Source organism: Canis lupus, chromosome 16, assembly GCF_011100685.1.
Source record: "Canis lupus familiaris isolate Mischka breed German Shepherd chromosome 16, alternate assembly UU_Cfam_GSD_1.0, whole genome shotgun sequence".
NCBI lineage: Eukaryota > Metazoa > Chordata > Mammalia > Carnivora > Canidae > Canis > Canis lupus.
The window spans coordinates 1,606,026-1,619,301 of record NC_049237.1 but is presented as its reverse complement, the minus strand read 5'-3'; the positions used below and the strand labels follow the sequence as shown (position 1 = coordinate 1,619,301).

Sequence of the window (13,276 nt, the reverse complement as noted above, 5' to 3'; positions counted from 1 at the left end):
AGATGTTAAAACGTCAAAATTTTGCATCTCTTGATTCTATGAAATACGGTAAAAATCTGTGCCCAAATGATGACCACAGCACTTTCTATCCTGTCTAGGAATCCAGCTTTTCTTAAAGAGTACCATTATCCAATATCCAATTAGCAGGCTTCCAAGAACCTTCTCAAAAATACCCTTGGACATATATTCATAATCTACAATCAGTGAAAATAGAGCAAAAAGAAGAATTGAAGGAGTAAAATGAAACCAAAAAATCATGTCTACACACGCATAATTATTATATGTTAAATTTTTATTTGAGAGGTCTGAAAAATAGCAGGCCTAGATTTGGTGAAATTACAGTGAAAATCTTTGGCTTACAGGCCACACCTGGCCCTCAGCATCTCATCAGGCCAGAGGGACAATCTTGCAATGGTCACAGTCACTGCAGCACAAAATAGCACCTTCCTGGTGGAAGTGAAGGTTTAAAGATAAGAGTAGTTAGAAAGAACTGTGACAGTGATTAATCCATTAATTTGCTTTCCAAAAGGGCAAAGATAAAGATAATAATACTAGAAAGCTCGTAGCTCAAGTCAATGAGGAGGTGTGAACGGTTCCCTGCTACTCCAGAGCCACAATCTCTCCCTGTGCCGCACTCTGGTCTCTGACACGGTTCTTCATCCATCCGTCCATCCAATAATCCAGTCATAATCGCAGTTAACATTTATTGAGCACGTACTATGTTGCAGGCACTGTGCTAAGTGCTTTGTATACCTTATCTTAACCACTGCTCCTCTCTGCCTTTGGTGTCACAACCTCACAAATGAGACTGAGGCTCACAGAAGTTAACTAACTTGCCTAGTCAGAAAGGTAGTTAATTTCCCAAGCCAGGATGGAAGCCTAAGTCTGACTCCCAACAGCCAAGCGCTCATCACTGTGCTCCACTCCTGCCCTTGAGAGGCTCCCAGGGTCCAAGGACGAGCACAGCTATGTGCGGGGTGCTGCTGGGCCAAGATGCCCTCTCCCCCAGGCCCTTCTCTTACTCCTGTTACTACCAAGTTGCCTCTCCTCCTCCCTGCCTAACTGGGTAGGCTCTGGGGCCAGGAGGGGTTCTAATTACTGAATCAAGTATTATATGCTGTCCAGGGAACATTAAGTGCGAAGTAATCGTAATGTCTTAGCAAAAAAAAATTAGAGTTTGGGGTTTTGCTTTATACTCGGGGGGGGGGAGGGGTGGGAGAAGTAAATTGATACTGTGACTTTAATTCTGAAGAGTAGCCTCCTTTAAAGCTTGAGGGGTGAGGGAGAGCGTGTGGCCTCTCCAGCTCTGACTTACCCATCTGGCTTTACCTAACATCTGAACCTGAGGCCGTACTTAAGGTTAGAGACAGCTTAATGGTATGCTGCTCAACTACCAGACAGGAGGGACTCTGCTTCCTCTATTTGCTCTAAAGATGCAGACAATGCTCTGCATCTATTGAATGGGGTCCGCTGGTTTTTCCCTTAAATAGAAAGAGCTCCGAGAAGCACAAAAATGAGATGGCAAAGGCTGTAGCACTAAAGTACTACCTCCAACGCCATCCCATGACCCAACATCTTAATTCTGAGTCCTATGAGAGTCACCAGGGGGTCAGAAGGAAGCTCTCTGAGGGCAAAAAGCAGCTGAGACGGTGTGGTTTCACTTCTGTCTTGCAATGATACTCAGCACAGTGTCTCAAAAAAGAGTAGGCACTCAAAAAATGTTTCTGGAATGAACAGACTGCATTTGCTGATTTTGCCTAATGGAGATTTCACTCCAATTTCTCTTTAAAGCTATGAGGGCATCTACTTAGAAAATTGAAGGTCTACACCCATGTCATTATCTATGTAGCATCTCTAGAAACCTATTCCATTCCTTACCTATTAAACCTTAACTAATAACCATATTCCTTTCCATTTACAAAATAATATTCAAATGCAAAAGCATTTGTTGGTAAAACAAGTTTGGGAATTCTTATTTATTGACTTAACAGGAAAATAACTCAAAAAATTCCAGTTACTTACCAGTAACTTTTTTTCTTTGAAAATGTATCATCCTTGACAGTTTATGCAATTAAGTCTCATATCACTCAAAGTACTGAAAAGGATTTTGACCTCCTGGGTCTCCAAAGCATTTGACCTGATCACAGTCAAGCGTCCTGGACTCAGGAACTCACTAGGAGACCTACCATCGACAAATAGAATTCTCCAATTCTAGTTCCTACTTGAGGATCACACAAGGACATTATTAGAGGTGATTCATCATCAATGGTAAAGAAGGAAAAAAAAAACTCTATTAGTTATCAAGGATGCTACATTTTCAGAGAAACACAGCTTACTGGTAAGTAACCGGGTTCCTCTGAGGATGGATAGACTTACATCAACCAGCTGGTACAATAGGCGACTGTGTGGCTGGACCACTGGGAGCTGGAGAGGGAAGTCAAGCCAAAAATAGTAGTTGTAGGAGTACACAACCAAACTGAGACTCTTGGCAGAAGGCTGGTTCCAAGTAAAAACTGTGTTATGGAAAATCGTAGAGGGAAGAGCAGGTGAATGGCCTGCAGGGAAGGGAAAGAAATTAACACACCCTACTATGTGCCAAGCACTGTGCTAGAGACTTTACCAAAATTAACTTCTTTAAAATTCACCACTACCTAGGAGGTTGGTACGACTCCCCATGTTACAGTGGGACATCCCAAAGGAAAAAGAGCTATGGCCATCTGGTCTCTGAACAATCTTTGACATCAGAAGGGTGAAGTCCAACTTCCATATAGTAGGGGGGAGAAAAATACAGTTAGCCAAGTTAAAAAATATTCTGGGATACTGGTTGGTCCATTTAATTCATGCCAGAGACACAATGAACTGTTGATATTGTCTAATATCCTTCAATCTTTCCAATTAAAAATAATAAGGAACCATCTTATATCTAAGGGGTAGGAAAGAAGACATCAACTGTCCCCCAGATCTAGAGAAAAGCAGAGGATGATTTCTGAAACTGCCTCTACTCTTCAAAATCACAGCAGAGAATAGGTAACACACCCAAATCTTAAGCTGGCCCTTCTGGTGAAAATGATAGTGTATATAATTTACTTTCAGACTGCTTTTGGCCAAGAAGTTCTAAAGAAAAAAAAAAAAAAAAAAAAAACGAAATGAGCAAATATCAAGTTTGGATCAAGAGAAGCTGGACAGAAGTAGTCCCTAACCACGCCTCGGGGGCTGATGAGGAGACCAGGGAGCACAAGACACGAGAGGGTCCGGTGAGATAGAGTCAGAAATAAAAATCAGGGAGACAAACTCATCAGATCTTGACAAAGACATAGTCAGTACAAGCAGCTCATCGAGGGTGTTGGAACTAAGAAATCAAAGAGTGGCTCATAACCAGATTATAAATTATTTCCATTTTTGTTTTTAAATATGTTACAGAGCCATCCCAGACTGGAGGAAGAACCCCTACCTGCAACGTAGGGCTCTTACTTCTGAGTTCACTTAAGTATTACAGAAACGTATCCTGTGTGTCAGTTCTTACACTTCTTTTCAGAAGAAAAATACACATACACGCATTTAACACAGAACACGTGGAATGTAATTTCAGGAAGTTTAGACCCTTAACTCTTCCTTGCATTCTAATTTCAAAAGCTTGATCCCGAATGAAAGCAACCATAAATGTGTCAACTTAGTAATCCCATTAAAACCCAATGCACAGGGAAAAACCCAATGCAGTCTGGGGTCAGATGGGCTGAATTAAATCATTCCTCATAACCTGCAGTTTTGCTACAAACTCTATTTTGCTAAAACCAGAAATCAGAAATTGAACAAGAGCCAATACGTAAGTTTTGGTAAAACTACAAAACACCCAAAAGGGACATGAAGCAGCTAACTGAAGCCATGCAAACTCAAAACACCTAATTCAAGAATAGTCCTAGGAGTGGGAAATAAGATCATTTCTGACTCTGAGAACAAAACAAAACAATCAAGAACAAAAGAAAGCAAAAACTAAGAAATGGAAGCCAGGCACTACTGAAGCCCCTGGGTTCCATATGCCGTGGCGGCGTGCTCGCTCCATAGCCCTGCTTCCGAGAGTGGGCACAGGCCTGAACGCTACAGGGAAGTAGAGGCACGAATTACAGTGAAGAGGTGAGACTGGCACCAGGCCCTGGTCTGAGGATGAGCACTAATTCCTGGCTCAAGGATAGATCTGCTCTGGGGACCGTCAATCAGGTCAGCCAAGTCTGCTGACCTTTGCAGAAAAGATTTATAACTGCCTCTTGACTATCCACTGGCTGTTCAGTGTTGCAACAACAGAAAGCTAAACAGAAATATACTATAAAAATATAAAAACCAAATCCCCCACTCATTGTTTATACCAGAGGAAATTGCTGATGGGTTAAATGATATTAAAATATAAAAGTGAAAACAACTAAACAGAAAGATGGAGAGGTAATTTATATAAGCTTTCCTTTCTAAGCCTTTAGAAACACAGAAATCAAAAGAAAAAATTATAATTTGATATATAAACTTTTTTATTAATAATAATAAGCTTTCCTTTCTAAGCCTTTAGAAACACAGAAATCAAAAGAAAAAATTATAATTTGATATATAAACTTTTTTTTTTAAGATTTTATTTATTTATTCATAGAGACACAGAGAGAGAATGAGAGGCAGAGACACAGGCAGAGGGAGAAGCAGGCTCCATGCAGAGAGCCTGACATGGGACTCGATCCAGATCTCCAGGATCACGGCCCGGGCTGCAGGTGGCACTAAACCTCTGCACCACCGGGGCTGTCCTGATATATAAACTTTTAAAATTTCTATAAGCCAAAATATACCAGAAGTAATATCAAAATGGGGGGAGGGGGTGTCTGCAAAACATGATAAATAATGAATATTTAAGAGTTTACAAAAGTCCTCAAAAATCCTAAGAAACAATCCAACCTAATTTTAACAGATCCGACACCCTAATAGCCAGTTCATAAAAGAAATATAAACAATAGAAACTTCACTGAATAAGAAAAGCAAACAAACCGTAGTAACATTTTTACCTTTCACACTGACAAAGATCCAAAGACTGATATTATGCATTGGGAACAGAGATAAACAGACACTACCATAAACAGCTGGATGGAAAATCCTTTGGGAGAACAATGTGCTAACATCCATAAAAATTTTAGTATGTGTATCCTTTTAACCAAGTAATTTTATTTCTAGGAACTCTTCCTACAAAATCATTCAAGGATACAACAATACAGATGAAAGGTATTAACCAAAATACTAACTGCAAGAGTAAGAAAAATTTAACTAAAATATTCATCAATTAAGAATAGGGCAATGAATTATGGTATATCCCACAGTATCAAACACTGCATTCTTAGAGATTGGGGACCTGGACAGAGGTTGTAGTGATGGCCCAAAATAGGGGGTGGGGAGATGGGCTAAATGGATGAGGGGAGTGAGACACAGCTTCCTTATGACGAAGTCATGAGAATGAAAGGCACAGCAGAGGTGCCTGGGAGGCTCAGTTGGTTGAACATCTGATTCTTGGTTTCTGCTCAGGTCATGATCTCAGGGTCCTGCTCAGTGGGGAGTCGACTTGGGATTCTTTCTCCCTCTCCTCCTGCCCCTCCCCCAAATCCACACATGCTCTCAAATAAATAAATATCTTAAAAAATAAAAGGTACAACGTAGGGAACATTGTCAGTAATACTGAAACAGTGTATGGTGATAGGTGGCCACACCTGTGGTGAGCACAGCACTAGGTGCAGAGAAATTGAATCACTATGTCCCACACCTGAAACTAATCATTAGGTGTGAACTATACTCAAAAAAAAAAATCTTTTTTTAAGTGACGGCTCAAATTGGCAGGCACATTTTATCTGGCCAGTAACCATTTGAAATAAAATATATATTATCACTATTATTAACACGTTATATGTAGAAAAAGAGATGGGAAAGATTAAAAATTACAGACGTTGAACTACAGGAACTTTTTGCCTTCTGTTTTATATATTTCAGTGTAGTTTGAATTCTCAAGAGTCATTTTGTAATGGCCTTTTAGTTGAAGAGAACGATTAAAAGAGTTTCATTAACCCGACAGATATTCACATGACCTGGTATAAAACTCCCTCAATCAATACAAGGTAGCTCATGAAATCTGTCCAACCCTCCCAAAAATGGTACTCCCCCCCCTAATATTCTTTCATAAAATTAAGAGAAGATAAAACAGAATCCTAAGCAGTGAATTTAATTAAGTCAATCCATGTTATCCTAGAAGTTCTAGGTCTAATAACATTTTATTTCTTCACAGCAATAAACACTTTTAACAATGCAGGCTAGACTTTCATTTCTTCTGGTTCAATCTGTTCTTAAAATAGCTGTCAAAGTTTGGTTTTGCATTTTGGGAAAAGACCTGATCTTTGTAGATCAGTGATCTTTGATCTTGATCAATGATCTCATAGTCAAATAGTTGACTATCTGCATATGTAAAACACCAACCATATAAACAATGGTCTAGGAGAAAAACAGTGAACTGGAAGCAATTTCTGGTTTATTGTACAAAGTAAACATTTGACATTTTTTAAAAGATTCTGTATCTTACACTTGAAAAGTGAATTAAGTTCAAAAACTAAACTCAGACGTCAAATAGAGGATATATAATTAATAGGATAATGATATAAAAACTCAAACATAAGTGACCTTTTTTAAAAACGTCGTTTTGGAAAAGCATAGGACACATTAGTTTCCTTTCAAAGAAAAAAAAAAAATAAGGAAAGCCATCTTTATGGTCATTTAAGAAATGTTCCATCTATTTCAGCCTAAAGAAAGCCAGAAAGGAAGCAAAGGCTGCAATGATTTGAAAAGTTCTAAGGGTGGGGAAGGACTCCACTCCCCAAACAAATACCAATAAAGGGTTAAAAAGAAGCAAAGAGCTACAGAGAGCCAACTTGGAAACTAGTTCCCTGAGAAAGGCTGGCTGTGTTCAGACTGAGAACCACCCGTTTATTTCTAAGACATGAGAGAAATGACCTCACTCCCCATCATATTTGCTCAAATGGCTCATGAGAATCTAGACCTACTGGTTCTACAATTCTGAAATTTACAAAGGAAAGAAAGCATGCTACTATATTGAAAGTTGAAAGGTATTTAAGAGCACTAAATTACATACTGGGTGCACTAGCATATCATTCTTTCTTTGTAAATAGTAACAAAAATTTCTATTTACAATTAACTGAGGAAACTGCATTATGAGTCAATAAATAATGCAAGTGCTTAAGTGTAAATGAGACAATGTTATCCTTCTCCTTCAATAAAAATAAGTCCAAACTGCAAACTTATAAACTGACTACATTGTTATTTTCATAGAAGCCTCTTCACCACTACCACCCCCCCAAAATTTGCAAATATCAAATGACAGATGATGAATTCACAATTCTTTCAATCATTACTAGGATCAAATCTGTATGTATTAAAATGTTTTAATTCTTCTTAAATGTGAGGACTATGATGGCTTTCTAAAGATGCTGCTGCGTTAGACATCCTGAAGAAGCTGCATGTTTAAATATACACTAAAAATTCTATTTTCATTAGTAGACAAGACACAAAATTCCTACAAGAACATTAAATTCTCCTGGGAATCTAGAAATGCAGATTGGCAGGATATTTTTAAATTACTATACGAATCACACCCACTTGCCCAGAAAAACAGACATCTGAGCAAGCCTCTCTTTCAGTCCTAATACACACAGGTAATAAAAATCTTGATAGGAAGAAACAATGAAGGAAAGCACCTTGTGGTTTTTATCAAGAAATGGACAAATATACAAAAAGCAATGCACCCATAAGAACTCCAAGAGTAACTCATAAACCAGGCTCTTCATTAAAACCGGAGAAACAGACACATTGAAGAACAGGACTACCGACGTGAAGACTTACAGAAGATAAAGTGTTTTACCGATAAGACAAAGTAATGAAAGTCACCTAGAAGCCATGGTTTTTAAAAACAACCACAAACCCTATCAGTAAGGTGTGCATCCCTTGGTCTGTGTTTATCACTTGGTGACGTTTCTAAGGTGAATGTTCCTTAAAGAGATTAACTGAAGAGCAAAGGAAATAAATGTAAAATATACCATCACTGCCTACAAGAAGTCAGGAGTCAGGAGTAGCTTATAAAGAAAAATATTGACACATAATGTATAAAAACTGCATAGGCAACACCGCTTAGGTTCTGTAACCTCAACACCAAAAAATAAGCACCCACAAGTTATCTTCAAAACATACGTTAAGAAAACACTATAGTGAAGACAGGGTCTCTGAGTTCAACTGCAGGGCTCACTAGATCTGAATCAGCATCTACGGCAGCCGCTTCGTTAGATCAGAGAGTGACCTTTGCCAGCCGTTCTTCACTAAAATAACCTAGATAAAAACCAGTCATTTTAAAACTGAGCACATCTACTTTACACGCACAGAAGGGATTAAAGTAGAACTGAGTGAAAAAATGAAAACTGTCGTTGAACGGTCCTCAGGTCCGCAAAGGATTTAAACAAAGACAGCACTTACAAAGGATCGGCTTATAAAAATAAGCAGTTAATTAAAACAATGTTATAACAGCACTTCCCAATGTTGAAAGCCACAGACTTTAGGTGTTTGGACCGACACTGCAGTCTGAACTCCTGCCAAGCCTACTACTAGGAAAGTCTTTGCAAAACACACTAACTTTTATTTATCCTCCTGCTTCTGACCTACTTCGGGCTCCAACTTTTAAAGCATATAAAAGAAATTGACAGACAGCTGAGAATGCTCAAACTGCAGAAAAATAAACAGGGATACAGTCTCATCTACAAAGTAAGGAGATTAGACAGATATCATTAAAGTCCTTCTCAGTCTTAAAATTTTATTATTTTTATTATGAGAATACCAAAAAGCTTATCACAAACTGTATAAACGTGCAGCTTCCTGAAGTCAGTGATGATGGTTTTAAAGGTGCTTGGAGGTTGGGAAGTAAAAGATGAATCACTTGAGCAGAATCAGCTACCAAGAGTAGCTCAAAAACTAACAGCCTTGACCAGGTCACTTGAGTTCCTGAGGCAAGGGATGAATTCCCTCCTTCCCCTCCTATTTTGTGAAAATGGTTTTTCTCAACCTGCATGGGGTACTAAGTTTAGAAAACAATTTTGTTTTATTACAATTCTCATTTCTTCTTACAACTTCTCACATAAACTCACATTACAAAGTTAGAGATCTTTACATTCAATGATTTCTCTCCATTTGACAAAACGAAAAGCAAAATTCAATTAGTCAATATTAATTTGAATTAATTGTACTTGCAATTATATTACGAACAATTCAAGCTGTATATCAACCATGACCTTTACTCATTTCCTAAGGTGTCTGAGCAAAGCGGTGCTCTTCTGGGCCCACATCAGATCACTGGAGCAAGCTGACTAGTATTCCGAAGCCCAGTGTCCTTGTCCAGGGAGAAAAAGGCCTAATACAACTGTCACAAAGATTAAAGAAGGTTCATGTGTGTGCACAGTACCTACCACCGGCCGGAAATCATTACTGCTGTTAACTTTTACTTATAAGTGTCAGATGGGCTTTCGGTAGCATTCGGAGTCGTAATGGGTGGCAAAACTTAAGTATTCCATGTGTGCCTACTTATTTCTCCAAATTTTACTTTAGAATAAGATTTATTCTTCCAATGAGAAGAAAAGTTTCCTTCTCCTTTACCCTCAAAATTTCTAAATGGTCACCACAGATAAAACTTTTGAAAGAACTACTGAGAAGCCCCATCCTTTCTCCCTTTGAGAACTTTCTAACTAGTGTAGAAACAAATCCCTTCCACCCTTAGTATATTAACACAAAGTCATTTACCTCTAATATGTAGTCCCTGACCTGTCCCAGATGGTGTGGAAAGTGTTAGCAGCACAGGATATATATTTATACAACTGCAAGCCCAAGCTTTAAAGAGCTGTTACCTGACAAAATGAATAAATGACTAAGAACCATTCCAAGTCATGGGTCTCCAAGACCATCACAGCATGATCACGATCATCACTAGGACCATGCTACTGTGACAGTACTGACAAGTCTCCAAGGCCAGGGTGTCTCATGCACTAACAAATTACTTCATATTACAATTTTTCATAAGTATCATATCGTCACTGAAAACATTATAGCATAGATCCCACTGTCTAGGTGTTTCCTCCGTTTAGACAGAGAAACAACCATCCACTGTGCAGTTTAACTTAAATCCCAAATAACTTTCTTCCTCCTTCTTGTTTAGGCACCCATTCCAGTAACATTCCCCCTCCTATACCATGTTTTCCTGTATATGACAGGTACTTATACCACAGTGCTTTACCCAAACCCTACTGATCCGTCCTATGCTGTTTTTCAGCTTTTGCCATTTTCTTTTTTTTTAAAAACGGCTCCGTGCTCAGCGTGGAGCCCAACACGGGGCTTGAACTCATAACCCTAAGATCAAGACCTGAGCTGAGATCAAGAGTCGGCCGCTTAACCGACTGAGCCATCCAGGTGCCCCAGGCTTCTGCCACCTTTTCATTTTGCTGCCACTGTGTTTTATGTGCCATTTAATTATAAAATCTGCCATACATGTATGGCCTTCTTTTCGAAATAGGATTAAGACCTATTCCAAAGATCTTTCTTTTAAAAAATACTATAAAAAAGGACTTCTGATCTCAATACTGAATTTAAAAATTCTTAGAGAGCTGCAGAATTTGAACAAAATGTTCAAATAATAAATAACTTTCTTAGTCTATGAATATGAATGAAAAGGAAATATTTCTTATAGCATGGCTAATTCAGAAGGGACCAAAAAAAAGACAACTATGAGTCAGAAAGCCTTGCTCTAAACAGTGATCTGATGAAGCCATTAAAGAGTATTAAAGTTAAAAGTTTTTTTTAACCAACAATCCTCAAAAATCTATGAACCTACCTGGTAACAGTAAAATATATGCTAAACACTACAGCTCTCTTATAGGGACAGCTAGTAGTGGCCTGAGGCAGTCACTAAAAGAGCAATAAAAAGACGGACATCCTGAGGTGAATGACTTCCTATCAATAACCAACCAACATTGCAAGAGCAAACACCAGAATGCACCGATAATTACTACAGTGCGTGAGTTAACCAACCTCCCTGGTCCCGCGCAATGAGCTCACAGAAGTCAGGATGTGCACAGGCTGTATCCTTCGCTGTTTCCATTCTTGGTTTAAGATTTCCGTTCTTTCCAAAATTTTCTGACGATTGGAACTAAACATACTCTTTAAAAAAAATGAAGGAGAGGAGAAGAGAAATTGTTCATCGTTAGAAAATGTGTAGTATCTCTAATGCAAGTTAACATCTAGTGATTTCTCAAAAATATCAGGAGCGTTCCTTCAAACACATACAGATTTTACACTAAACTGTGGCTTCCCACATTCGAATCACATAGAAGCACCACACCTATTATTTTACTAAGAGTGGGCAGGGAACAGAAAATCATTGCATCCTTTCTTTGTTAACATCATATAAAAACAAAATCACAATGACTTTAGAAACATAAAACCATGAAACACATTCCTTTATATTTGGGTCCCAAATCTGCACGTGTAATACAAAAGATACACTAAAAAGATAGTGATTTCTAAGCAGATTGACTGGCCATTAGATTTCAATCTTTCCATTCCCATTACTGTGCCTGGGACAATCTTTATGTTAATTAAGACAGATCAAGGCCCTTGGCTTCCAAGCCTTCATGTATCTTACTATAAATATGACCTTGGCTGAAAATGGACCCTTGCAAATTGAAACTTATCTTTGGGGGGCGGGGCGGGGAACTACCCTTAACCGTAGGTGTGCTTCACAAAAGATAAAGCTGTACCTTAACTTCGTCAGCCCGCCTGAACCTCTTGAGCTGCCGCAGCCGCATGTACTCTGATTTTACACGCTTGCGCCAACAAACAGGTCCCTTCTCAGATTTCTTCCCAGTCTGGCCCATGATTATTCTAAAAGCAATGGTTTCATATTAAAATCACTAATCTAACCAGCCTGAATATGATCATTTGTGTTTTAATCCCCAGCAAACTAACAATCAGCAAAATAAACAATACATGACACTGATGACATTTGCAAGGATGCTCATTCGAGTTGTGGGGTTTTATCCTTAAAACATTTCATCCAAAATATGAGTTTTTATTTAATACAACTTTTAGGAGAGATTTTTATTGACAAAGGTTTTCCACTCCTAAAAAGCAGCCGTCTTTACAGAAACGTGATCCCATTACAGAAATTAAGCATACTATAACATGCTAGTTTTCAGCCTATGAGATCCACACATGTAGACACATACTCTAAGTTTTTCATCAAGTTAGCATAAATGAAGAATATGATTGAAAAAGAGAAATCTGAAAATGTAAAATTTACATACAGAACTAAAAGTAAAAAATACACAGTATAACGAATGTACAAACTAAAGCATTCCCCCTGCACACACTTTTTACCAGGCTTCTCACCTTAAACACTGTGATAAAAGTCTGTACTTTTGCCTCTTGTGCCCCTTTTACTCACACGAGGGGTTTTTCCACTAGCAAACCAAAAATGCAGCAAATGCCAAGCAAATTCTCCAGGCTTATCTTCAGTTGCAGGCTCTAGGTAACCAATTACGCTTAAACGTGGGGACAGCCTATAGTTCCCCAGATGCCTAAGTACAGAGTCCCCATTTTAAGTCTAAACAAGTGTCCCCTTCTAGAACATTCACCTCTCAAAGTATAAAAATCATACTTGTATCCTAAAAAATTAGGACATTCTCTCTGCCAGAAAGTACAAAGGGCTGCATTAAGGATGTTTGCTGTAAATTTATCTAAGAGCAAAGGAAAGCCAGAATGTTTTAAATAAAAGAGAAGGGGGAGACTGACATTCTAGAAAGAGCAGGTGACCAATAGAGGAGGTTAGGACTGCAGCACAGCATTCGCACAAGAGAGGAGGGTAGCTTCCCCCACCACAGTGGTGATAAAAGTAAAGCAAAGGAATTCAAGAGTCACTTAACAGAAAATTTGGTGATGGCTTATATATGAGTGGACAGGGGCACCTGGGTGGCTCAGTGGGTTAAGCATCTGCCTTCAGCTCGGGTCATGATCTCAGGCTCCCTGCTCAGCAAAGAGCCGGCTTCTCCCTTTCCTTCTGCCTCTGCCTGTTGCTCCCTCTTTTTGTGCTCTAATAAATAAATAAAATCTTAAAAAAAAAAAAAATGGAGTGGATGATATTCTGGCTTGAATACCTGGTAACAGA

At 38.7% G+C, this 13,276-nt stretch overlaps 1 protein-coding gene across 13 annotated transcripts in view; it reads right to left on the bottom strand.

Annotated features, from left to right (window-relative positions):
* EZH2 (enhancer of zeste 2 polycomb repressive complex 2 subunit) overlaps positions 1–13,276 on the bottom strand; it is a 65,646-nt gene that overhangs the window by 27,508 nt on the left and 24,862 nt on the right. For 4 of the 13 annotated variants that reach the window (XM_038559256.1, XM_038559259.1, XM_038559258.1 and 1 more), the window contains exons 2-5: positions 11,871–11,994; positions 11,143–11,271; positions 2,652–2,760; positions 2,377–2,555 (exon numbers count right to left, since the gene is read on the bottom strand). In XM_038559256.1, the coding sequence (XP_038415184.1) occupies positions 2,377–2,555; positions 2,652–2,760; positions 11,143–11,271; positions 11,871–11,987 (534 nt within the window). In that variant the 5' untranslated portion in view covers positions 11,988–11,994. Of the gene's footprint in view, positions 1–2,376; positions 2,556–2,651; positions 2,761–11,142; positions 11,272–11,870; positions 11,995–13,276 lie in introns of those variants that run through there. The other 9 variants (XM_038559262.1, XM_038559263.1, XM_038559265.1 and 6 more) reach the window with 7 other exon arrangements.